This window comes from Sinocyclocheilus anshuiensis, unplaced genomic scaffold (genome assembly GCF_001515605.1).
Source record: "Sinocyclocheilus anshuiensis isolate Anshui unplaced genomic scaffold, SAMN03320099.WGS_v1.1 scaffold78, whole genome shotgun sequence".
Lineage (NCBI taxonomy): Eukaryota > Metazoa > Chordata > Actinopteri > Cypriniformes > Cyprinidae > Sinocyclocheilus > Sinocyclocheilus anshuiensis.
In genome coordinates, this window is record NW_015544250.1 from 1,233,653 (window position 1) to 1,260,076 (window position 26,424).

The 26,424-nt window shown below is 38.2% G+C and overlaps 1 protein-coding gene and 1 pseudogene across 2 annotated transcripts; both read left to right on the forward strand.

Annotated features, from left to right (window-relative positions):
• Positions 1 to 3,372: 3,372 nt before the first annotated feature.
• Positions 3,373 to 11,323, forward strand: LOC107697899 (protein SOGA3-like; annotated as a pseudogene).
• LOC107697900 (uncharacterized) lies at positions 11,318 to 18,409 on the forward strand. Of its 2 annotated transcripts, none has more exons than XM_016498759.1 (6): positions 11,318 to 11,500; positions 14,376 to 14,611; positions 15,301 to 15,711; positions 15,829 to 15,896; positions 16,043 to 16,901; positions 17,371 to 18,409. In XM_016498759.1, the coding sequence occupies exons 2-6, from the start codon at positions 14,468 to 14,470 to the stop codon at positions 17,572 to 17,574; spliced, it is 1,686 nt and encodes a 561-aa protein (XP_016354245.1). In that variant the 5' UTR covers positions 11,318 to 11,500; positions 14,376 to 14,467; the 3' UTR covers positions 17,575 to 18,409. The 2 variants fall into 2 exon arrangements, with proteins under 2 accessions (XP_016354245.1, XP_016354246.1); XM_016498760.1 differs by lacking the exon at positions 11,318 to 11,500 and adding an exon at positions 12,707 to 13,190.
• The last annotated feature ends 8,015 nt before the right edge of the window (positions 18,410 to 26,424 follow it).

Consider the following 26,424-nt stretch of genomic DNA (forward strand, 5'->3'; position numbering starts at 1 on the left):
AAAAAAAGAAGGGAGGCAAAACATGTTTGAAAACGGCTATATATTTTCTGTATGAATACTCAACAAAGGAAGTACACAGGCTTTACAAATGTCAATTTTCCTCTCGTATACCAGTTGATGCAGAATTTAATGAAATAAACAGGATGTCACCCCTATTTTCTGTCTTCCCTCACTCTCTTTCATGCGTGTTTGCTAATTACTTACAAATGACTCTGTCTCTTTTGTTTTGTTTTGCTAATTCAAGCATTGCTATTATTATGGAATCCTGTTTCTGCCACAGAATAAAACAATTAAAAAAAAAAATTAATGCAACTTTTTATCTCACAATGCGGACTTCGTTTCTTGCAATTCTAAGAAAGAGTCAGAAATGCGAGATGTAAACAGAAATGTGAGGTATAAACTCATTATGACAAACTCAGAATTCTGACTTTTTCACAAAAATTATAAACTAGAGTTCTGAATGTTTTTTCACAAAAAAACATCTCAAAATTCTGACTTTACATCACACAATTGTTTTTTTGTTTGTTTTTTTTTATTTATATATATATATATATATATATATATATATAACGATAACGGTAATGTTTTAATAATCACTCTAATTCTATAATGATAATGACACAGAGGAACAATATCATTGCAATCACTTTCAGAATGAAGGTTTTTTCCAGCTGATGAACGATAAAAACAGTGACAGCCAATCAGAATCGATCCGATATTAACGAGCTGGAGTATTTTGATGCAACACAATTGCAGCGCATGCTCATAATAAACAAATGTTATTGTGCGTTGGTGTGGATGCTAATATAGTTATCTTTGTGTGTGTGTGTGTGTGTGTGTGTGTGTGTGAGGTTGGTCTTAGACCAAAAAAAGTTTGCTAAAGACATCAATGACATCTCAAATCATGCAGCTTTTTAGGAGAGATGTTCTGTTGCCTTTCTAAATGATTGTAATTACTTCAGCCAATAAGAAACCACCAGAACACCCTAGCAACCATATAGGGACACCCTAACAATTACTTAGCAATGCACAAAACACCTTAGCTCTTCTCTTGCAACCATCCATGACTCATGGACTTTAATATGAGAAGAGGATGTCTGCATGCCTATTTTAGCAGACCCTCTGCCTCCATCTCTCTCCTTCCTGGACCTTTAATGAAGTGTCCTCCGACCGCGATGGAGCTCCCAGGCCAGAGCTTTGAGGGGTTGGGCAGACAGATCTGGACTAATCAGGCTGTAAATTGGCTTTCGCTGTAAGAGAGCTTATATCCACGTCAGAGTATGTAGCATTATTCAGGTCACAGTGGGGGAAATGTACACTGGTATCAAACTAAAACTATTAAAGATGGATGAATGCAATAAATATGACTTTACACATGACAATTTCACATGCATATATCCACAATAAGTTAGAAATGTTCTATATATAGTATGCCAAATAAGATAATAAATGTCCTTTATGCAGGAAAAGAGAAGTAAATGCTGCTTTAAATAGAGAAAATTTATTTTATTCATATTTTTTTGAATTTTATATTTGACAACTAGTAAACTCAAAAACTAGCTCTCTTAATTACATTTCCAAAGACAAACCACCATACTTTTTACTCTTTAAAATGTCTAATTTGCATAAAGTGCAAAGGTCTTTGCAATAAAAAAGCCAGTCAAATGATTTTACACGTTATTTTTTTAATTACGTAATTTTCCATTTAAACCAGCCAGCCAGCAGAATCCATGTCAATGGAAAACGTAAATGTCCATAGCTGTTTTCATATGTTAGCACAATGTACAGTCGTCTTTCTTTAAATAATGCATTTTAATAATACTCTCTTTATTATTTTAACTGTTAACTTTAATATAAACAGTCTAATCTGTCTGTTTCTGAAGCTTAAAAAATACTTACGGGAAGTGCACAAAAAAAGAAATATTTATTAGTATTAGTATTAGCATTATTAGGATTATTTTTGACATAGTATAGCCAAACTGAAACTGAGTTACTGAAACTAAATTAATTGCAGAAATGCATTTGGTTTGCACATACATACTAGCTATCATCTTCAAATTCTTATTCTCCAAACCCATTCTATAAGTTCTCTCTCTCTCTCTCTCTCTCTTCCTGTGTCTGGTCAAGGATGTTCATCAATAAGATGATTGCAAACAGGCCAGAGATTTCCACAGGCCCTATTAACAGAAAGTGGGTTCACCTTTCTCCCAACCTGTTCCTCTGATAATATACACTACAAACACTCCCTGAGATAATTAGCTCTTCTCTGTGTCCACACAAAAAGCCTCCTATCATATAACTCAGCTAAGACCCCCAAATCCTATTTAGATGTCATAGGAAATGTTATTTCTTCTATTCATCAGATTATTTCCAATTCAAGTACACAGATAGCGCCCTCCAGTGTTCACAGGCAGTATTACAGATTGATATCACAGTGCCAACGACCTGAGATTCACTGTGTGACTCATTATAACATTTACCGTTACAATTCAGTACAATCTAGAGCATTTGATCAAAGTGATGGTTTTTAATATGTGAGAGATTGATTTCAATTACAGACAAAGACTAGTGACAGACCAAGACTGTTATTTTAGTTTAACTGAAATACTATCATAGTTTATGATTTTGAATGAGTTTTTTATATATTTTATAAAAATATTTTATTTTACTCTTTTATTATATTGTTTAATATTTTAAATATATTTAGCTTAAGTTTTATATATTTTATTCTATTTCAGTCATATTTTATTTTATTTCAAGTTTTTTTTTTCTTTATGGTTTTAGTTTTATGATAACCCTGAACAAGACTGGTGGGCCCTGAAAACTTGTAAAAACAGAAAAAGGACATTTAAAACAGCACATAATGTATATTTGTCGTACCCTAAAAATTATAGTGTAATTGTTACATTTGCAATAAAAAAAATAAATAATAATAAATTCATAAGATTCACTGCAGAGTTACATAAAATATTTTCTGTTGTAATCTGACTGCTGGCCTGTCTCCAGAATGACCTTTCGAATCTATTCATGCATAATAGTGCGAGGGAATGACGCTGCATTTTCACTTATCTGTGAAGCAGCAAACTTCAGCAGCATTCAGTTTCCCTCCTTCTAAGGATTTAAAGGGAACAAGTCTGTACACACCGACCTCTAAAAAAATCTCACAGAAAAAAAAAAATCAACAATCTAATAATAATGAAAATAATATAGTTGTAAATGTTACATTTATATTTAAAAACAACATTTTAAATTGACTGTTTATATATAGCATTTTAAGAACATGGCAGTTAATTTGGTACTTAAGTATTTTAACAACATGGTACTCACACTTCCTTATATCTGTTGTTACATCACCTCATGAATAGTAAACGTCAGTGTCTCGCGAGCATAAGCAGTGCCTGGTACCCTCGAGCTGAAGTGAACTGTCTCACTCACACTGGATATAAATGAGCACAGTTCATAAACAGGTAAGAAAACATCGCGATATTAAATGTTCTTGAAGAACAACTCAAATTAGGACTGCACCAAGATGTAATCATTATATGTTTATTTGGACAGGCTCTAAACTTGCAAAGAACCAGAAAATTCTCAAAAACATTTTACTACTGTAATAGAAACCTACTGTAATGGGTGTCAATAAACTTGAATGACAAATACATGTAGCTTGTAAGTCTGAAATGAATGTTACTCACCTACATAATTCTTTAAACGATACGAATTCACATTCCTCTCAGAAAACTGCTGTTCGTTTGTATGTTAATTTTATTTATAAATGTATTAAATTATTTATTAATAGGGCTGCATTTATATGCAGACAACTGCATTTCATTGTCTCTACTTGTACTCTTTAAATAAGAATAAAGTTTATTCTAACATTTCCTTTTTCCCCTCTTACAAATGGCATGAAACTCGTTAGTGTTTTTGGAGGTCTGTTATATGACATGAATAGTTCTGCCGCAAGTGGCGCTGCGGATTTTCCACCATCAGCGAACAGAACCGAAGGGTGGAGGCGACCATCTCCCGGACAAACCCCCGCCAAACCGGCCTTCAAAACCCATCGGCAGCCGCTCCTCATCATCCGCTGCGTCGAAGCTCGGAGGAAAAGGCATTAAAGGACGCGAGGGAGAGCAGGCGGCTCAAGGAGCGCGTGTCGAGAGGGTGAGAGCTGCGGCAGCTGTTCATGGTGCTGAAACTGAGGCGGTTTGGGAAAACGAGGATCGGACTGATCGCGCTCCACCACCGGACACGAACCGCGCGCTGCGTTTACCGTGCGTCAACAGAGACTCGTCCTCGGAGCAGCCCGACGGCTCCTCCGGTGGTGGTGTGAGGGGGAGAGAGAGGCCGCTGCGGGAGGAGAGTACGTGGGCTGCGGGCCGGCCTTCTGGGGCGGAGGCTGTCTGCAATCAGAGCTCATCCAGTATCACATCGACAAGCGCTTGAAGAAAAGCGGCAGGATGCAGCGCAAAGCATCAGGCGAGACGCAACCGGGACCGGCCGCACAGGCCACGAGTGGGGTCGACGAGCCCGTGACACAGCAGAATGAAGCCCTGCAGGCCGAGATCCAGAGATTGGAGGATGAAAACGAAGATCTTAGGGTTTGTTTGCTATGCTTGAGAAATTATGACGATGAAATGTATAATGTTTAAAAAAGATGAATTGTTGGGAGGATGGATAGATGAAAAGATAGATAGATAGATAGATAGATAGATGTAATCTGAGGAAGATGGAGGTAGGGATAGATGGATGGATGAATAAACAGACATTGTCCTTTTTAAGAGCATAAGAGGTTTAGATAGATAGATATCTAGTTTAATAGATGAGGATGAATGTATGGAGAAATGCTGTACAGAAAGAACTGACGGAATAGATAGATAGACAGATAGATAGATGTTGTAGAAGTGCTAGACACAATCAATACTTGACAAAAATGTAAATAAATATAGGAAAAAAGAATACACACAATACAAAATTCTCGGAATATGCACAATGCAAATGTATAACTACACAAATGTAGATTTCCACATTAAATTAATTAGCAATACATATGTTGATAACCATTAGCAAAACTGATAAATGATACATACGGTGTGTTGATAACTGTAAGCATACCTGAATTCTGTGGGTCAGCATGTCAAATTATAATCAAAACACATTTTTTTCCTCTGAAAATGCCTTTTAATGACTCCTCTGTTCAACAAGTGTATGGCAATATTGTTTTCCAAACACAATCTTGATTCCCACTCAGCCTGATACTGGTGATTAACAAAAAGAAAGCCACGATAAGTCTGCAGAGATGTTGTCCAGTCATCTTGAAATAACACTGATCAAGACCCTAGAACATAAACAGCACATAAACATTATGATGATGAGGGGGCAGTTTTCTCAGGTGACTTGTTACCTTCTGAAAGTGAACGGAACCATGAGAAATGCAACATTGTAACAATTTAGTCCCTGTTTCAGAACAAAGCAAACTACAGTTATGAAAATGGCCTTGGTATGTGCAAAATACGCGTCACTAATTGCATGTTCAAGCAACAGTTTGCCAAGGATTAATTAAGCATGTAATTTGTGGAAATAATGTGCAGTTTATTCAAATAATGTAAATGCAGAGATCTGTTTTGCATAGCTCTGCAATATAATTGCAGAGTAGAAAGTATGAAAATAAGGGTTTCTCTATTTTTTTTTTTTTATTAATGAGAACACTCTGGTTTTCACAGAATGAGATTGAGGAGATGCGGATGGAAATGGAGGAGATGCGCGACACCTTTTATGAGGAGGACACCTGTCAGTTACAAGATATGCGGCGCGATGTCGAGCGTGCAAATAAGAATTGTCGCATCCTTCAGTATAGACTCCGTAAAGCCGAACGCAAACGACTTCGGTATGCACAAGCTGGAGAAATTGACGAGGAACTCCTAAGGAGCTTAGAGCAAGATTTAAAGGCAAGTACCCATGTATTTATCTTTAAAGGAAAGCAGAGAAGGTCTATGATAAATTACCCATCCAACAAGCACTTATTTGCACCATTTTTATCTAATTACTAACTTGTCATTTAGTTGATGCTTCTATCCAAAGCAACAGTGCAATTATTACCAAGACAGTCTCCCTGGAGCAACCTAAGGTTAAGTGTTTTTCTCAAGAGCACATTGATAGTTTACGAATCAGATCTTTAACCACTAAGCAACACCACCACATTCTGACAGGTTGCCAAGGATGTGTCTGTAAGACTCCACCATGAGCTGGAGAACGTGGAGGAGAAACGAACAAAGACAGATGAGGAAAATGAGCGACTGAGACAGAAACTTATTGAGGTGGAAGTCACCAAGCAAGCCCTGCAAAATGAGCTGGACAAAGCCAAAGAGGTAGGAATGCAAACACAAATTACTACAACAGATCTGAATAGGTTTAAATACATATTCATACCGTAGCTTTCATTTGTTTTTTCCAGTCTCAGAAACGAAGAGGAAGCAAAGATGCACAAAAGCCTGAGAGGAAAACTCAGACTCCTACAGAGGTGAAGATGAAACACTGACATCAACCAGTATAGGGTCAAATGAAGGCTGTTAGTTTAAGTGATTCATTTAAATTACAACCAGTAATGCATTTTCTTTTTTTTTTTTGCAAAGATATGAAGTGCACTGCATTGCTAACTATACAGAATGAAAAGATGCCATGTAATCAAACAAAAATTGTATCGATACATACAATGTAAAGCTGTTCTCACATTTACCTTTGCTCTATGAAATTTTGTGGGCAAAATCCAGTTATTTCAATAGAAATCCATGCAATTTTTTTGCATGAAGGAGACAAAGTTGCACATTCAGGTTTTGCTTGTACTCATGTCAGTCACGCAAATATATGGAAGCCCGTTTCCGCCACTAAATAAAAAATAAAACAAGGTAATTGCGACTTTTTTTCTCAGAATTGTGTGATATAAACTCGCAATTCTGAATTTTTTTCTAAGAATTGCAAGTTCATATCTCGCAATTCTGACTTTATAACACGCAATTATTTATAAAGTTATAAAGTCAAAATTGCGAGTTATAAAGTCAGAATTGCGAGATATAAACTCGCAATTCCGAGAAAAAAAGTCAGAATTGTGAGATAAAAAGTCGCAATTACCTGGTTTTATTTTTTATTCAGTGGTGGAAACGGGCTTCCATACAAATAAGCTTTTTTCACCAACAGAAAGCTATTTGGTTTAAAAGTCACTTATATTTGGGCTGTGCTTCATACATTGCAAAAACATCAACAATGGATCTTTTTTGTCCACAAAATCTTGCCAAAATTTTGCTAATGTGCCAGCACTTTAACACAGCACTTTTGTCCATAAGGAGGACAATGAGGACCTGAAATGCCAGCTGGCCTTCATTAAAGAGGAGGCTACCTTAATGAGAAAGAAAATGGCCACAGTTGACAAGGAAAAGGACCGTTTGGAACAAGAACTCCAAAAGTATCGTTCTTTCTATGGGGATCTGGACAGCCCTCATCCAAAGGGTGAAGCTGGTGGCCCTCCCACTACAAGGGAATCCGAGCTTAAACTCCGCTTGCGATTGGTGGAAGAAGAGGCCAACATCCTGGGACGTAAAATAGTCGAATTGGAGGTGGAGAACCGTGGCTTGAGGGCGGAGTTGGATGATCTTCGAGGGGAAGAGTCATCTAATGGGGGCTTGTCCGGAGCGAAAGGAGGGATGGGGCGGGAGCAGGGGTCGGAGCTGTCCGAGCTAAGGCAACAACTGCAGTTGGTGGAGGACGAGGCGGAACTTCTAAGAAGGAACCTGGCCGATGTAGAGGAACAGAATAAGAGAGTGACATGTGAGCTGAACAAACTGCGCTTTAAAGAGGGTACAAGGCACACCTTGGGTGGCAATGCAACGGGTGCCACCAGTGGAGCAGGAGACAGCTCCAAAGCCGAGGCATTGCAGGAGGAGCTGAAGGCAGCAAGGAAGCAGATCAATGAACTGAGTGGGAAAGTGATGCAGCTGCAGTATGAGAACCGTGTGCTGCTTTCCAACATGCAAAGGTATGATCTAGCATCTCACCTAGCCATCACACCACGGGATAGCGACGCAGAGAGTGACACTGGTCCTGGAATCGGAGGGCGTAGAGGTAGCGATGATGACTCGTCTTCCTCTCGCCTCCCTCCCCATCGCAAACGTGAGGGTCCTGTCGGAGGAGAAAGTGACTCGGAGGAAGTTCGCAATGCTCGGTGCCTCACACCAACTCGTTCTCTTTATTCTCCTGAATCCGCTCGGCTCCTCTCACGCTCCATACGGGACAGGCAACAGATGATTGACATCCGAGCGGAAGCGGAGCATTTGGGGCGAACCATTGACCGGCTCATAGCCGACACCAGTACCATCATTGCAGAGGCAAGGGTTTTCGTAGCTAATGGGGATCTTTTCGGCCGTATGGAAGATGATGACGATGGTGGGCGGATCAGGGAGCACGAGCTACTCTACCGCATCAACGCTCAAATGAAAGCTTTCAGGAAGGAGCTGCAGGGGTTTATAGACCGACTTGAAGTCCCAAAACCTGAGGAAAGAGATTCAGAAGAACCATTATCTGTGAGTCTGGCAAGAGTCTGTGTGTCTATGTGAAGCACAACAAGAATGTTTGACACACCATAAAGGAATTGTTCACCCAAAATTCAAAGTTCTGTTATTTACTCACCCTTGATTCTCTTTCTTCCGTGGAACAGTGACCAGGGCCCGGTTGCATAAACTGCTTAGACTAGTCTTAAAAAGTTAGCCATCTAATTTGTTTTCTTCTAGACTGGTCATAACTGTTTAAAGTCAGTTACAAAAAGGTAAATTGGCCCAATATTAATCAGACAAGTGATTATCTCTTGGTTAACTGCTAGTTGGTTAAACTAGTTCTTAAGACACAGTCTTAACATAGTGGCTATGTTTATGCAACCGGCCCCAGAGGCAATCAAACTCAAAAAAGGGCATCATATAAGTAGTCCGTACAATGGACTCTATTCTAAGTCTTCTAAATCCATACAATACTTTTGAGTGAGAAACAGATAAAAAAATTAAGGTTCATTTGCATCAAGGTTCATCATGTCGAGTTTGACATCAATGACAACTGGTCACAAGACATGCCAGAACATAGGATATTTGATTTTACAGATGTAAAACATTAATTGAATGAATGCAAACACAAATTAGATGTGACTTACAGCAGAGCAGTGTTGATATTGTTAACAAAACCTAAAACTATTAAAAATTGTTTGCTTTAATTTAAATAAAAACAAAAATGAGAAAGGTTGCCTTAGCTGTTTAAATAGCAAAATCACTACAAATAAAACTAAATTAAATTAAAACTAATATAAAAAATAAACTAATAAACATGACAAAAGCACATAAAATTACTAAAATTAAAATGAAAACTGAAAAATAAAAGCGAATTTAAAATTTTTAATAAACACTATAACAGTATATAAAAAATTCTATAACAATGCTGCAGCAGAATGGATAAATTTCAGTGAATAATCAATTATATTTTGGTTGTTCATCTAACAAAGCTATCGTGTTGTTACAGAAGCCAAATAATGCAAAGTCATACTTTTATTTAAAGGGGTCATGAACTGCCTTTTTTATTATTTTGTACTGTTCTCTGAGGTAAACTTGTATTATTCTCAAGATTTTTACCTAGAAAAAACATCATAATTTAGAAATAGTAGGCTATTTTCTGTCCTGTTTTGACCACCTCATCGGAACGCTTTGTTTGAATAGGTGTGGCGGATTGTAGACTCGGAAGTAAACGCCCACTGCTATGATTGGCTAACAGTTGTGTATGTTTGACAGCTACATCCTTCATAGATGGACGCTGCTGTGATTTAGATTAAAAACGCATAAATACTCAGTACATATAAAATTATCTGTAATAACAGACAAAGCAATAGTGACCACATAATACAAACAGTTACTCACACTTGTGTGGTGCGACATTACTGTCGGATCCAATATAGTCGCACAGCATCGTCTTTTAGTTTCAATCTTTCTGAAAATCCTGTGTCGAATTGCGCCTTGTTTGTAAATGAATCCGTGGTAAAATGAAGTGAACAAACGACCAAGTTCTTACAGATGCAGTCTGGAACTTCATTAAAAATAAAATTAATCCACTGATCACTCTTTGCTAATGTTGGGATCAGAAGGAAGGCGATGCAAAGACTGTGTTTTTCCACAACTTGGCACTGAACAGCGTTTTGTTGTGTTCGGAGCATCTTTATCATTTGGTTTCTGCGTAGATCTGCGTTTGCCTCTCTAGTTATTTACACTATGTGCGCGAATCGGTGGGCGGAGCTAAACAGGCAGTGATGTAGAAGTAGGCGTTTATTTTCTTCTGCGGAGGCGGTGTTTAGACACACTATTACGTCATAAAGTGTCACATTCCACAAACTGTCATTTTGGCAGATTGGCTTCAATATAAGCTGTTTTAGAATAATGAGAAAGTTTTGAGTTCTGAAACTTACAGGATGTTTTTATAGTACAATGACCTCTTACATGTTAAAAGATCAAGTGAATTTTGATTTCTCAGTTCATGACCCCTTTAAATTCCACATAAGGAAAGAGAATCAAAGGAAATTATGACAATTTTCATTATGAGGTGAACTATTCCTTTAAAGGGAGTGAGTTTGATAGTGAAGAACAAGAAAGCACTACATATTTCAGAGAGTTCATCTCCTGACTGCTTTTAACATTTAGCAAAATGCAGCATATTTTTTTTATTTGCCAAGATTTGCATAGTTTGTAAACTACGCAAACAGAAAATGTTAATGGCTATAATATCTTAACCTTTCTCTCTTTCTCTCTTATCCTGTCTTCCCACGCACCCGTTTTTTAATGCATGTTCGTTAATCCTGCCGGTTATTCACCCAGATGTTTCAGCCCATCATTTTATTCATCCTCATTCTAGTGTTGTTCTCCTCACTCTCTTATGCCACCATTTTTAAACTTGTATTTCTTTTCACCCTCTTTTTTGTCCTGTGACCGCCATCCGTCCACTCATTAGCATAGTCTCGCCCCTTTGTTTTGTTTGTTTGTCAATGTTGTGTATGTCACCATGGTTGAAGAATCACAGGACGGTCACTTTCCAAGCACAGACAGCACGTTTAAGCACAGAATTCTGCAAAACCTTAATTTCCAAAAAGCTGGAGACTGTTTTATCCAAGTCGCATATGTATGGCTGCCATTGGAAGGTACATCATCAAGACAAGAGGTTTCTTTTTTTTTTTTGCAACTAAAAACTATTACACAACATAAGAAAACACTGAGCCACTGGAAACTACATTACCCAGAAGACATTTCTTGAGTTGAGGACTATGGCTATCAGGCACACTGACGCTTGCTTTGCCACCAAAGGCTTGCAATGAAATATGCAACTGCAGTTTACTACTAAGGGGCACATTACCACATTACCCAGAGTGCCTGCCACTGCACTCTAAAGATACTGTACATCGGCTGGAATGATTACCTGTCAGAAACATGGAAAGGTGAGTAAGAACATGGTATATAACTGTATACTCCGAGAGGTCAGAAAGAATATGCATACATGTGGATGGAGAATAAGTAACAGGCTTTATATTTGACTGGTGATGTCAGGAATCATCCGATTGCATGTGTAATTTCTGTGACAAGAACAACTGTTTTGCATAGATTGATTGATTGCACAATAATCTGAAGAAATTGCACAAAAAGATTCATGTGGTTTGCTAAAGAACAGCTGTGGCTTTGATGAGGTGGGTGTACGGGGGTCCAAGTTCACATAAAGTGCCTGTGTACATGGTGACAGTATGCACAAATTACCTTCTGCTGCGCTCTCCGTTGCACCAGAGCAGGATCAGTCTAGTGCTGAACGTGCTCCTCATTCCTGCAAGCATGTCATGGATAAGCAATTTGGAAATCAGAGCTTGCTTTCTTTATGAGTTTATTTAGCTTGTTGGCATCTCCAGTTTTAGTGCCAGTTGAAGCACCTGAGTCTTCAAGTTGTCGGCAGTAGTTTCTTAGTAAAATAATTAAAGCTGTAAATAGATTAAAATAATTGCAAAAACAAGATCTGTTGAAGGGTTGGGTTCACAATTTATTTGGAGAACAAACTCATTTGTTTTGGTTTAGATGGGTCTAGGCGATTGACAAGAAAACAACACCTCATCTGTTTTTCTAGAGTGAGTCTCTTTGTGGGAATTGCAAGTCATTTCTTCTCAATTTCCTGCCAGCTGAAAATAAACTCATTAGCGAAAAAACATCAAACATACAACTCTGTATTAAAATTTGCCAGTTCTACTGTGTCTCCATTCTCAAGAGGCTTTTGCTTTGTTGTTTTCCTTGTTCTCCGTTATTGTGCCCGGAAACTATTTGAGTCAGCGGCCAATATTAGGGTGGAACTGTTGGCCGCCTGTTTATTGTGCAACAGCCACATGTGTCAAATAAATAAAAGTGTGAGGTGCCCATTAAGAACCGTGGACAGCACACTTAGTATCCTCTAATTCTGTCCAGTGGTATCTTTAGAATAAAATGGACAGAGTGTTTTGAGAGTCACAAATAGCCCAGTTGCCTGTGGGCATTAGTAGAAGTCGAAACAACTGGAATAGGAGTCACAAGACCGCTATCTGCCAAGTCCTAAAACCAGACTAGCAACAAGACAGTTTCACAGAGGTGGGGTAGAACTGGGCATTTTAAAATAGCCATGTAAACACTCTCCCTCTGCCTTTGTAATTTTAACCTAGAATGTCGGTGACGACAGTCTCTTGCATGGAGACCACGAATGCCGGAATAAATCTGACATTATGACACCAGACACCTGGCAGGTCTGACATCGCAGGGGTAAATACTTAGAGTTACTATAAAGCCCCGGGGCCCCCTCAGGACTACAGTTGTTTACCCCTGAGCTCCGGACAGGATCGTAGGGCCGGACAGAGGAAACATTTAAGATCCAATACGCAGGATTTTTACGTCACGCCGTTGGAAGCAAGCCTTCACGGTCTTTGCACAGTTACATCCCATTTGGGTACAGGAGCTGTCAAAGGCAAGGCGGTACTGAAACAAGCAAGATCTTGATTTAAGCAACAAACCTGTACTTGAACAGGTTACTCATATTCTACTCATATTCTGGAGCACCTGTTTCAATTCATCAAAAACTCATGAGAGGGAGTTACTGGAGGAACAAATAATAAGATTTAACCGGTAAGGATTAAGAATGCGTATTATACAAGTACACCATTTTTAAACCTTTTAAAGTATTAAATTGTTACTACTTACAACTCTTTTTTGTAATCTTTCACTTGGGCTGAAAATGTTGGATATATAATATTAAGAACCTTGTAGCCTCATTGGTCACGCTTTACACTAAAAGTAAAGTAATGTAGAAGTAAATTACTGTATTGACATATGTAAGTACATATACTTGCTCAAGGAATACTAACTAACAATATGTACTTAATATGTAAATAATTTATGGAACTGTAAATTCACTTAGATTTACTACTATTGTGATCAGCTACTTTTACATATAGAGAGTAAGTGTGTATCTATTTTCATTAAAAGGTGAATTTCATTTTTAGTTTTATAACAACATAATTACAGAGAGTATAAATAGCCTTCCATTCTAACATATGGTGGCATATTCTGGAAATTTCATGAGTTAAATTGGGTGTCATGTTCCTTGACAGAAGAAAATTCCATCCCTAATACCTGCCGTAAATCCAATCTGCGTTACAGAAAAACTTAGTGACGTTACCATGGAAAGGATGCAACTATTCTGAACTCATCCAAGTGGGTAAAAGGTTCTGCACTTGCTTAGAACTTTGACCTCATCCCTAACCCAAAAGAAGCAGTGTAACCTTGTAGTTAAAGATCTAGGCTGGCTGTAGGTGTAGGTTTTGCAAGGGGTGACCAATTACCTTTTACTATTGTTCCTTTGATCAAGAGAGATCGGTTTACTCCAAGGAGACTGTCCATGTTATTAAACTGACTTTAGAATCCCTGAAGTCCCTTTAGGTAACTTGAGCATGTCTAATGAAGTTGGTGTCTAAAGGACGTGCTGACAATTTTGACAGTTAAGGGCTGGTTTGAAGGACAGGGAATGCATATAGAAATGGGCCAAAGCTTTAAAGCAGGTGTCCAGAGCAAATAGCTGGGATTTTGTTTTCTTCCATTCGTCTCCTTGAATGCAATACAAACACGAAAACTTCACATTCGTAAGACCCTTAAACTGTAAAGCAAGCCACGGTAGACAGTAGAATTTTTTTTTTACAGTCACTTAATTTACTTTGAGAAACCAACTACTACCAGATACTCTGATTACTTAAGAGTACTCTAAATAATGAATAGGCTATTTCTCACTGATGAATTTCTCTTTTGTCTTCATAGAGGTATTGGTGGACTTGCCAATGTGGTCACTCCAGTGACCTTTCAGGAATTGCAGCGTAAGATTCTGAGCACAGGCACACATACACAGAAGAATGGCTGCATTGGAATTGCACTGTGGGCCGGAGCCTGGGAGTTGTGTGTGGGGTGGAAACAGAGCTGACCTGCTTGACAGTTTTGACTCCGAGATGCAGGAATGGGAAGATCAGCTACAGGACATGCAGAGGAAGATTGAAGAGGTGAGACAAATTTTCAACAGAGGTGACGCCAGTCATTGTGACAGAATCCATATCCATCCAATCATCTCCATATCTAGAGAGAGAGAGAGAGAGAGATCCTTATTTGAAAATGTAAACAAACTTCAAAAATATAATGCTCTGATAAACCATGCCAAAAGTTCCATTGGCACTGCAATACTACGTGGAGTTGTGATAGTGGGCACGAACTAGAATTGTGATTGGCTGAAAGGATCTTGACCCCCTGTTGCCTAAGTTGGCTGCATCTCTTGGATATAATAATAGGTGCTTCGCCCCACAACACCATGACTGTGACAGATGTTAACAAGCTTATTAAACCCAAAAGGATAGGGGTTACAGGCTACTTACAAACATTCACAAACAGTCTCTCTCACGCAAAAACACAGGAAGTTAATGCATTGCTGCTGAATCAGGCCAAGCAAGCATGTTGTTATTGATAGATTAATTAGCCTTTGAGCATGCAAGCCCTCCCTCTCACTGACCCATTCTAAATGGAAGAAACCCATGCTGTTTACTTATGCAAATGTTGCATAACTAGTCTATGCAGTACATTATGCCAGTTGTATTTGCTGACTTGTGGATTTAAAACATTTGCTTTCATGTAGGTGGGCAAAAAAAAATCATACTTTATGAATGCTGAGTTTGTCTCTAACATTGTGATTGTATTTCAGTTGTATAATGAGGTCAAAGCACGAAGAGAAGCCAGCGAGAGCAGCACAAACAACATCACAAACAATAAAAACCTGGACATTACTTTGCTTCCTGTCAACTCTCAGTATAGCCACCAGGCCAATGGTTATCACGAACCTCATGGTCACCCCAACAACAGCCTCCCAATTTGTCAATGCAGTGAAATAAAAGCAGATCCTTCAGTTATGCAAAGCCTTGGGTTTCACCACCCCAGTGAATACTGTAATGGCTCCAACAATTGCATGCTTAATTCCCTGAGCAACGACAGCCATTACCCTGCCAGTTGTCATGCTTTTGAAAGGCAAGATGCCACCGTAGACATACTCAATGGATACCTCCAACAGGGTCCACATTTTAGAAGGAACCCAGGGAATCTTGGAGCTCCAAATAGAGTGAGTACCTCTTTCACTATTGATAAATATCTCCTCAAACTGGACTCTTATACCTCAAGGATTTGTCTTTATACGTTTTCACCTTATCCCTTCATATCTCCCTCTTTTTTGATTCAGAACCCCAAGGTATATCCAGTTACACACAGTTATCAAGATAGCATGAAGACCAGCCTGGCGACAAACAGGTAAAGCCTTTCTGATCTCAACCTATCAGATACATTCCTATTGTTGTCCTATTATCGTGCATGTTTCTTGTTGGTTATAGACCAACGCTTAGTGTTTGCCCAGTTCCCTCTTGTGACTACTTGGTTGATTTGTCTTTTCACCTTAGGACTGCCTCGTGTGTGGTTCTGGATGAGATTGAGGAGGCTGAGAACAAAAAGAACAAGAAATCAAGTTGGGATGACTCCCAAGCCCGCCACGTTAGCTGGAAAGACCCGGTTTCATCAAATGACCTTCCCCCTAAAAATTCAGCTTCCAAACTGGCAATCAGACAGAGAGATTCTTCTCCTGTAACCCCTCGTTCCACTTACCATGAGTCATCACAGCAACCTGACAGGAAATGCCTCTTTCTTGACAGGAAATCTGGCAGCCCATCAGTGTTGCGTAAGTTTGGTGCCATGTTGCAGGAGAATGAGGGAAAAACCCTGATAGAGGATGGTCTCGTGACCACCGTTGTCTCTGCTGAACCTCCGAGGCAAACCAGCACTCCCATTTGCCAGAGCAAGTTTGATGACAGGCGGGCATCCTCACGCACGCACGTCCAGAAATGCCGTGCAGACTGTGATGTACTGGTAGCAGATCTGGAGTTTTGGGCAGCTGGTCCTTCTAGACACCTCCTCAATGGAGACAGAGGCAGTGGGAGGGGTGGTTGTGTTCTTGAACAGCGTGGCTTGGCCTGTAACTTAAGCCAGTCACAGCCTCACCTTAATTCGGGGTATCACAAGGTGGCTTCAATGTCTAAAGCCCACAAAGCGGGCTTCCAGAGGGAGGACCTATTCTCTGACTGCCAGATGGTAGAAAGGATTCTGGGAGTAGGATCTCAAAACTTCAATAAGGTACACAGAGGACTTGGTGTCAAAATGATGAGACGGGGAAATGACAACTTGGAGCAACTTCTGGAAATGATGGAAATAGAGAACAACAGAAGTCAGAGGGCCACATTCACCCAGCAACTGGACAACAAGCAGGTGAAGAGGGTACAGATATGATCAGCACACACACTAAATTTCAATGCAGTATTTATATTTTCTGAGTCATGGTGCACATGCTCTCGTCCAGTGTTCCTCATTCCTGATTCTGGAGAGCCACTTTCATGAAGAGTATATTTCCAAGTGTGCTCTAAAACATTTGGTTTTCAGGTAAACACAAAGACCTTGATTAGTTAATTCAAGCACATTTAATTAAAATTGTATATAAATTCTACAGGAAAGTGGTTCTCCAGGACAAAGAATGAGGAATGTTGCTTTTGATGCAAAGGAGCTGTGGTGATCCTGATCCCATTCTCCAATCTTTCCATTCCGCTACTTTGCTTTCTGTTTCTGCTTATTTGTCAAATAAAGTCATTTAACATCTTGGTACATAAAATACAAGTAGATTCACCCAAGTATTGATCATTTTTCCAGAAAGACACTTACATTAAAACATTTTCCTCTCCAGGTCAACCGGGAGTCATCTCCTGCACCTAGCAGTAGCCATTTTTCTCGTCCTGCTCGACCAGCCAATCAACGCCGTCCATCCAGATGGGTTAAGCATACTCACCCAAGCAAAATCGCCCACACATCCGGCCCAACAAGCCCTGGCCTGAATGCCAAACAATTATTGAATTCATATTCCCGACACACAGAAACTGTCATCATGTGACCAGGATACAACGAGCTTTAAAGGACACTTTCACCCAATGGCATAAACTAAACTTTGACCTTTTGTAGAACACGATCTACTTTTTTGTATATATAACCAACACCACCACAGGAAAGTACCTTATTGCAGCCCACTAGAATGCCCTGTGGTATTTTCCTTAAATAACTTCAAAAGGTTACTGCTTTCATTTAACTCTGCGCTGTTTGAAGTGCTTTGGAAAGAAACTCCAGTGGACATTCTCTAACCTGGTGAACTTCTGTGCCTATGAACCCTTCATTGCCTTTTCTCTTCATTTCTTTCTGTCATTCTCATTAAATTTTCTATTCTTTTATTCTGTTATCTATTTTCCAGAGTGCTTTGTGTACAGTGCAGTTCTTGCGGTGCCATGTAGGACATTTTTTGTAACCATATATGCATGTTTGCAACAGGCATAACGTATTTAAACATACATGGCAACGAGTTATTGAGCCTTATCTATTATGCATAAACTGTAAAGGCGTGTGCAAACGTTTTGATGTTCTGTCATAAAGTCCATTTCAGTATTGGATTAGTGCTTCATAATATTGACATGATAACGGGCTCATAATGTTTTTTTTTCTTATAAAGCCTTATTTGACTGCACCTGACGTGGGCTGTAACTACTCGGTGTATGGTAACATGTCTGCATTCTCCAGCCTTGTAAAAAAAAAAAATAAGCCAAATGAAGTGAATTATTCTTTAAGTTCAACATCTGTGAAAAGTACATTATATCTTTTGACAATAATATAATGAAGAAATGCTTTTGGAATGTTTATTTATTATTGTGATATGTGACCCTTACAAAAATGTGATGCTTTTTTTTTTTCTCTAGATAATAAATGCAAGTGCTTTGACAAGTTAGTGAAACTCTTGAACTCTAGACTTCATATGCTTTATTTTTATTTTGTGGTGATTGCTAATGTTAGCACTAATATTCCTTTTCTGCTCACTGTGCTATTATTTTTCTTTGCAATCTGACAAGCTCATTTTCACCTGATGGACTACAAATCAGACAACAAACCTATAGGCTTATGGAGCAACCAGAGTCATCTAGGGACTAGATAGTCATAAAGACTTGGGAGTGGGTTCTTTTGACTTGGAACAGTAAGCAACCAAATGTGTTAACCTATGTGTTAACAACCTTATTAACCACATAGCAACAACTTAGCGACCACGTATAATATCCTACTACCATATCAGCAACTTCTCCAAGGTCATGCACCACTCAAATGTTCTTCAGACATGTAAAAATCTAGTATAGTTTCCTGAAAATGTGACAAGAGTGGGGTAAAACATTTGACAATTTCTTACATCACTTCTCCTTTCACAAAAACAAAAAAAAAGCAAAAGTAGATGTTTCATGCCAACATAGTAAAAAGGCCTCTCTTTAATTAGCTCCTTGTTAAGCAGTATTAACAGTATTAACATTGCTCTTGCCCTGTTACTAAAAGCTATCAGGAAGCATCCTATTCCTCATTCAGAGTCCTAATGTAACCTGCTATTACCATGCCTTACTATCTCTCAGTCCTGCTCTCGCAGTTACTCGACCCGCTGCTGAAATGTTGCACCTGTGCCTGAAATAGGAAGCGTGACGTTGTTTTGGTGCCAGAAATCTTAGACGTGTCAGTGGAGCGCTGATGGAGGCATGTGATGTCCAGGGAGCATCTCTCTCTGTCTCACTCTGAATCTGTAAATTAGTAATAAAGTCTTTTCTGCTCCATAACACCTAAGTGTAAGCACGGAACAGCATCTTAATGAGGTCTTTAGATATAGATGTTCACAACTTTCATGTGAGGTCTTCATAGCACGCCATATGGATTTATTATTATTGGAGTAACCTGGGGTTTAATGCCTATAGTGAGAGCTCATTGCTCACTTATGGGGTTTGAACCAGCATCCTTCTGGTTACCAGCCCTTAACCACTTAACCACCACCCTAGTGTCCTTTAAAACCTGAGGTTTGTGTGAGTGGTGATTGTGGGAGCTAGGCAGATACTTGCAGACCAAAGACCCAAGTCTTTATGATATTCTGGGGCAAGCTGTGTAGTAAAGTAATAGCAATAGCGATGCCTTAGCATTGATGACTCTAAAGAAATGATAAAGTCAAAGGGTTAAATGGGCAGCTGGGCATTCTCCATGACGTCACAAAGACGTCTCTGTGGAATTGCTGAATTACCGAAGCCTAATCCTGGATAGCAGAACACCGACAGCTTGGCTATATAAAGCTCTCAAAGTGAACGCTGATCTCAGATCATCTCAGACTGTGTCACCTGCTGTTTGTAGAAGTGCATGGGTAACCGCTTGAATGTGTAAGAGTTGCCCAGTAACACACCTGTGATGTCAGAAAGGAAAGACAACCAGTAAGGAGCCCTTCAGATGTCTTGCCATGCGTTTCCTGCTGCAGCACATTACATAACAGATAGAGAGGAATTATACTTTCATAAGTTAATAATGATTATATACTACAGAGGCCCAAAACATAATCTGCCCAAGTTGGCAAACTCAAATGCTTCTAGCTATGCAAATTTGATTTCACATTTTGTTGCATCCTGAAACACAATTCATAGTACATGTTGCATTCTCACACATCTGCATTTACTGTGCATGCTTGCATGTATATCTGTGGTCTTGAGGTAATTCAAACAAGTCAAATCAACCTAAATGCTGCTTTAAGAGTCCAAAACTGGACATGCTACAAAGGTATTTCCTGGTAAGCAAAATGATTCAACCACATGTTATAGAGCTGCAATATATTTTTACTACATTTATTACTGCAAAAAAAAAAAAAAAAAAAAAAACGGAAATGCAAGCCTCTTGGGATCTGTGTTTGGATAATAACTGAGTTTGTGAATATTACCCGTATATTTACTGTAGTCATTCAGTCCAAGTATAATGACTTGTGTAAGTCTGCAAACATTAAAACAGTAAGGCAATCTACAAAAATATGCAGATTAATGCAGAAGTGAATGGAAAGATGCTCCCAGGCTATGCTATGAATATGTTGAGTTACAGTGGGTACGGAAAGTATTCAGACCCCCTTAAATTTTTCACTCTTTGTTATATTGCAGCCATTTGCTAAAATCATTTGTTAATTTGAATTTTTTTTCCTCATTAATGTACACACATAATATACTCTCTCAGCAAACTGTTGATTCACCATGACAAAATTTGAACTGAAAAAGAAAATTGACAATAGAAGATGGTTTATGCTATTGCACACTATTAGATGTGCTAGCTATGAGAATGCAACAAGTTCTTGTAATACAGGAATTGTGTCCTGCTAGACGTGTTGGTGTTCAAGTTGGTGTTAAACACCCTTGAAAGTCATTAGCATTAGAATCAAGACTGTTCATACCACATCTTAGCAAACAACTCTTAAACAACACACGTTGACACACATAAAAGCAAGTTAAATATCATATTACCCAGTAATTAAAGCCATTTTCCTTTGCCCTCAAAATTAATAATTTGGTCCAGAGCGAAATATTATGTGAAAGAGCTCTATTACATATTAAACCCCAAGACTGAATGTCAAGAGCGCACAGTAGAGCCCCAAAAACACCCTGAGTCAATCATTTCCAGATCTATGCCTCAGATTACTGACCTGACACTTTTACTGCGGTGATGTCATCAGTAAACTCTGATCAGTCCTGAGTAGAGGAAAATCTCTTGAGATCATTAAGGAAAAAAATACCTGGAAAAATGCAGTCATGTGTATGATTACAACTAGTTAAACAATTATAGTTCAAATAAATACTACTTGGTTTAACTCTTATATAATGCAGTGACATTCATGCATTTCAAAGTATGGCTTTAGTGTCAAAATATTTGTTGAAGTCACTGTCGACAAACCTACGCAAGAAAAAAAAAAGCTGCATCAAACGCAGTGAAATTTAGTATGCATAAATTCTGTAGGCATTGAACATGTAGTACATCTAAGAATAGAAATAATGCTCTGAGATGAGATCATAATATTATACATTATATCAGCAGAGAAACTGATCTGAGATCTGCTGTTTGCAATTCCCAATCCCAAAACACATGATAGCCACAGTTGCTGGCAAATGCCAATTAGAGCCACAAGCCTCCAGAGGGTCATTAATTGCTATAATGGCTGATAATAACTTGTCAAGAGCTTTATGGGTGTGGGCTAAACGACAGAATGAAGTGAAGTGCAGGCTGGGCATAGCATGACTGAGGCATGGGCACGTGTGTACCTTACGTTGATAGCCTGTCCCTTCTGACCTGCAGTTTAAGGTCACACACATATGCTCACACACAGCAGGCATACATCCCTCCTCAGTACTGAAATAGACATCCAATAAAACAGAGAGACACAACAGAGTGAAACAGAAAGTGTGTCTGTGTGATAGAGATAAAATGAAGGAAATTAGTATTATTATTATTAAATATGATCATCATTATAAAAATAAATAGCAAAATGAAAGAAAATTAAAACATGAAAAAAATAAAGTGTTCGATCTTATACATCTAATGTACTACAAAAGCATTCATTAATCAACACAAACTCATGCCAATGTGAGACTATTTTTTTGTTTTGGCGAACTGTTGGCTAATTTGTATGAAAGATAATTTTTACAGAATGGGAATGTTTACCAAGAAGTCATAATTTTTTTTTTACTGTGATCATAAGATTTCAATTGTATTCCAAATAAATTTGACTTTTGACCTTATTAAAAAAAAAGTTAATTACCACTGAAGTTTCATTTGATTTCTTAATTTACATTCCTGGTCTTATTTAAATTATTATGAAAAATATATATATTATAAAAAAGTAAAAATTAAGTAAATAAAAATTATTAAAAAAAAAAAACATTAAAGGAATTTTCCAACTCCCCTAGAGTTAAACAGTTGAGTTTTACCGTTTTTGAATCCATTAAGCCGATTTCTGGGTCTGGCGGTAGCACTTTTAGCTGTAGCTTAGCATAGATCATTGAATCTGATTAGACCGTTAGCATCTCGCTCAAAAATGACCAAAGAGTTTCTATATTTTTCCTATTTAAAACTTGACTCTTCTGTAGTTACATTGTGTACTAAGACCGACGGAAAATGAAAAGTTGCGATTTTCTAGGCCGATATGGCTAGGAACTATACTCTCATTCTGGCGTAATAATCAAGGAACTTTGCTGCCGTATCATGGGTGCAGCAGGCACAATGATATTACGCAGCACCTGAAAATAGTCCCCAGCATGCTCCCTGTGCAAGCAGGTGGTCACGTTGGTTATGTTGATGGAAGTTAGCCTATTTTCAGGCGCTGCGTAATATTGTGCCATCTGCACCCATGGTACGGCAGCAAAGTTCCTTGATTATTATGCCGGAATGAGAGTATAGTTCCTAGCCATATCGGCCTAGAAAATCGCAACTTTTCATTTTCCGTCGGTCTTAGTACACAATGTAACTACAGAAGAGTCAAGTTTTAAATAGGAAAAATATATAAACTCTTTGGTCATTTTTGAGCGAGATGCTAACGGTCTAATCAGATTCAATGATCTATGCTAAGCTACAGCTAAAAGTGCTACCGCAAGACCCGGAGATCGGCTGAATGGATTCGAAAACGGTAAAACTCAACTGTTTAACTCTAGGGGAGTTGGAAAATGAGCCTATTTTCAAAAATAGTGGAGTGTTCCTTTCAAAATTATTAATGTATTTAAAAAGTGTTAATTAACCAACACAATCCCATGGCAATACACAACCTTTACATTTTGCTAAATATGTGGCTTATTCGTATAATCTTTCATACGATTACACTGACAGTTATGTTTAGGTTCAGACCTTTACTTTTAAATGTACATTTTCATGCGATTCACATCATAAAAATTAATTAGCACCTGGGTAATAATTAACATTATTAAAAATATTAAAACAAATTAACAATAAACAGTAGTATATTTAGTATAAATTAACTTTTACATTAATAGTACATTTATACTATTATATTAATAGTGTATTTAGTATAATAGTATAACGTAACATTAGATTCATCAATGTAGGAATACATATTGTTGATTATTATTTGTTCCTGATACCTAATGCATTAACAATAAATAAGTTCAAATGTGCTGTTCTTGGCTTGTAGAAAGAGAAATTACATAAAATCATTACATGGACAGTAGCAATTATCACCCATTTAATTGTTAGAGTCAGAGAGTTGGTGGAAAAAGATCAAGTGACGACGCTGATTATGACTTGCGAAGACAAGGACACCTCATGACCTTTGAGACTTCCACGCACTTAGGATAAGTGTTGATATTGACAACTGCTTGGGACTGTGATACCAGGTCTTGAGGGATCATGGGAATATCTGTCCTGTTTTCTAAAATAGAGAAAGGTCACAAAACATCCCTTTGAAAGGAGATACTCATCCATGAGTCTTTAAACAGTGGAAAGGACAGATCATTGGACCGCATATGTTAATAAGATGGACACACAATGGTGTCAAACACAACTGGCAAGTACTAAGAAGTAAATCAAGAGCAAACTACATTAGACTTAAACATTAAAGGCCTGCTGTCCTTGCATCTAATAGAAATAGTTTGTATTTGACTGACAGCTGTGGATAGACGGTCCAAATTGAGACCTCCACATGATGTCTGTGGGACACAAGGGGATGATAGGTCAGAATGGGAGAGTTTGGGAGACTAACGAGAGAAGGACAGTTAGTTCGGCCAATTGTGCATGACTTAGGAAATGAATCTACACTTCGCAGGCCATTATCTCCATTACTATCTGAAAATGATCTGCTTGTTCCTTGCATTTTGAGCCAAACTAGAACCAAGAGATCTAGGATCGGACCATTTTCATATCCACACTTGAGTCACACGTTCACAATGACATTTGAAGCGGTTCATGATCATTACATATCAATAAGGATCTAAAATTGAATAAAGTTGGGTTTAGAACAAGGTTTATTGGCAATATCTGTTGCATGGAGGATGTTACCACAGAAAATAACCAATTTCACACGTGAAACCCGTTAAATTGCAGTTAAATTGGTGCCATTTCAGACAAAGCACCATTCTGTTATTGACACACTTAGTGGTTTTCCATCTTTTATGCATATCACTGCTACCATTTACGCATCAGTACACTGTCACTGGGGCAGTACCTTTTCAAAAGGTACACTTAGGTACTAATATGTACCTTCAAGGTACCAATATGGACTGTTTAGGTACAAAGGTGTGCCTTTTGAAAAGGTATCGCCCCAGTGACAGCTTTTGTACCTTTTTTTCCTGAGAGTGCACCAAATTCTGGGTAAAACTCCTCATTTGCCTTTGATCCCGTTTATAACTCATTCCTGAAGGAGGCTAAATGGAAGCTTTCAGTCAATGGAAAGCAGCTTATTAGTCAACGTCTGTCAAATTATAAAAAAAAAAAAACAGTTGTTTTAAATTGTAATAATTTTTCACAATATTATGGTTTCATTGTATTTTTGATCAAATAAATGCAGCCTTGGTAATCAAAAGAGACTTTCAAAAACATCAAATATATATGCTCTTTATATAAACTGTGGGATAGTCTGAAATGAGCTTCACACGTTTCACAATAAAACAGTCATGTGAACTCAGCTTTAGAAGGTAAACATGGGTAGCATGGCATTGCACATGAATAAAAACACAGCTCGTCCTTGAATGTTGAGAGACAGCTGTCAGTTAAAAAAAAAAAACCCTGTCGACCTCTAATGACAGGCGTTTTAGACACTTCTATTTAGTGCTACACCACAGACAGGTTAAAAGAGGTTGCTGATTGCATGGTCATATCCAAAGGACTGTCCTCACATCAGATATAGCTCAGTCCTGTGTACAATACAGACCTGATCCTGATGGTCATCCATGCTGACAACTGGTTTATTAGCACGACAGCCTCTGATAGGTTTAGACTGTCAGCTGTTGCTATGGCGATTCAGATTAAGCATATGTCACATTTTATGTGCAAGTGATTTTGGGGAGAATGTTATTAATTTGTTGTTCTAAACCGGTAATAATTTATTTCTTCTTCTGAACACAAAATAAGATATTTTGAAGAATGTGGGTGACCAAACACTTTATGGTCCCCATTGTCTTCCATAGTAATGTTTTTTTTTTCTTCTCCATACTATGGTAGTAATAGTTTGGTTACCCACATTCTTCAAAATATCTTCTTTTGTGTTCAAGAGAAGAAAGAAACTCAGAGGTTTGGAACAATTTGAGGGTGAGTAAATAATGACATCATTTTTATTTTTAGGTGGATTATCCCTTTACAGTAGATACAGAAGTTATGAAACCGTTTACACTAGCACTAAACATCACAAGATATTAAATATAAGACTAAAGCTCTATTGAGCATAAAAGCATGCATGACCCATTTATCTGGCGCCTGATCACATGTAAAGAGACAGTGAAGAATAAAGCTACTCAAGAGGGTGAGAAAATCACACTCTCAGACACTCTGAGACTTGGGAATGTGAACTCTGCTGCTGCTGTCAGAGAGAAAATTATCACCTGATCTCCATACTGTCCCTCAGACCAGAGTAATATCAGCACAGGCGACCAGAACCTCCTTATAGTAGCAATCTGTCTCATATTTATAATTTGGTTAAATAGTAAAAGATTCTTCTACCTATAAGCTAATGCAAAAAAAAAAAAAAAGTTAGAGGTTTATATGGAGATCAATAATCAGAAAAACCACCCTGACACTACATCAAAACATAAACGCATTCAATAAGCTGACAACAGGATGGGATCTACAATTCAAGGTTATGCCCAAAATCCTATAATCCCAACGAAAAGCGTAAATCAACTTTTGCTTGAACTACTTATGATTATGACCTTTCCTT

Bases quoted from the DNA above. Each gene is read 5' to 3' on its own strand.
- LOC107697900 (XM_016498759.1), top strand. From the start codon at position 14,468: ATGGCTGCATTGGAATTGCACTGTGGGCCGGAGCCTGGGAGTTGTGTG. The intron at 15,712-15,828 runs GTGAGTACCTCT...TTTTTGATTCAG, and splicing joins ATCTTGGAGCTCCAAATAGA to AACCCCAAGGTATATCCAGT. The intron at 15,897-16,042 runs GTAAAGCCTTTC...TTTTCACCTTAG, and splicing joins ACCAGCCTGGCGACAAACAG to GACTGCCTCGTGTGTGGTTC.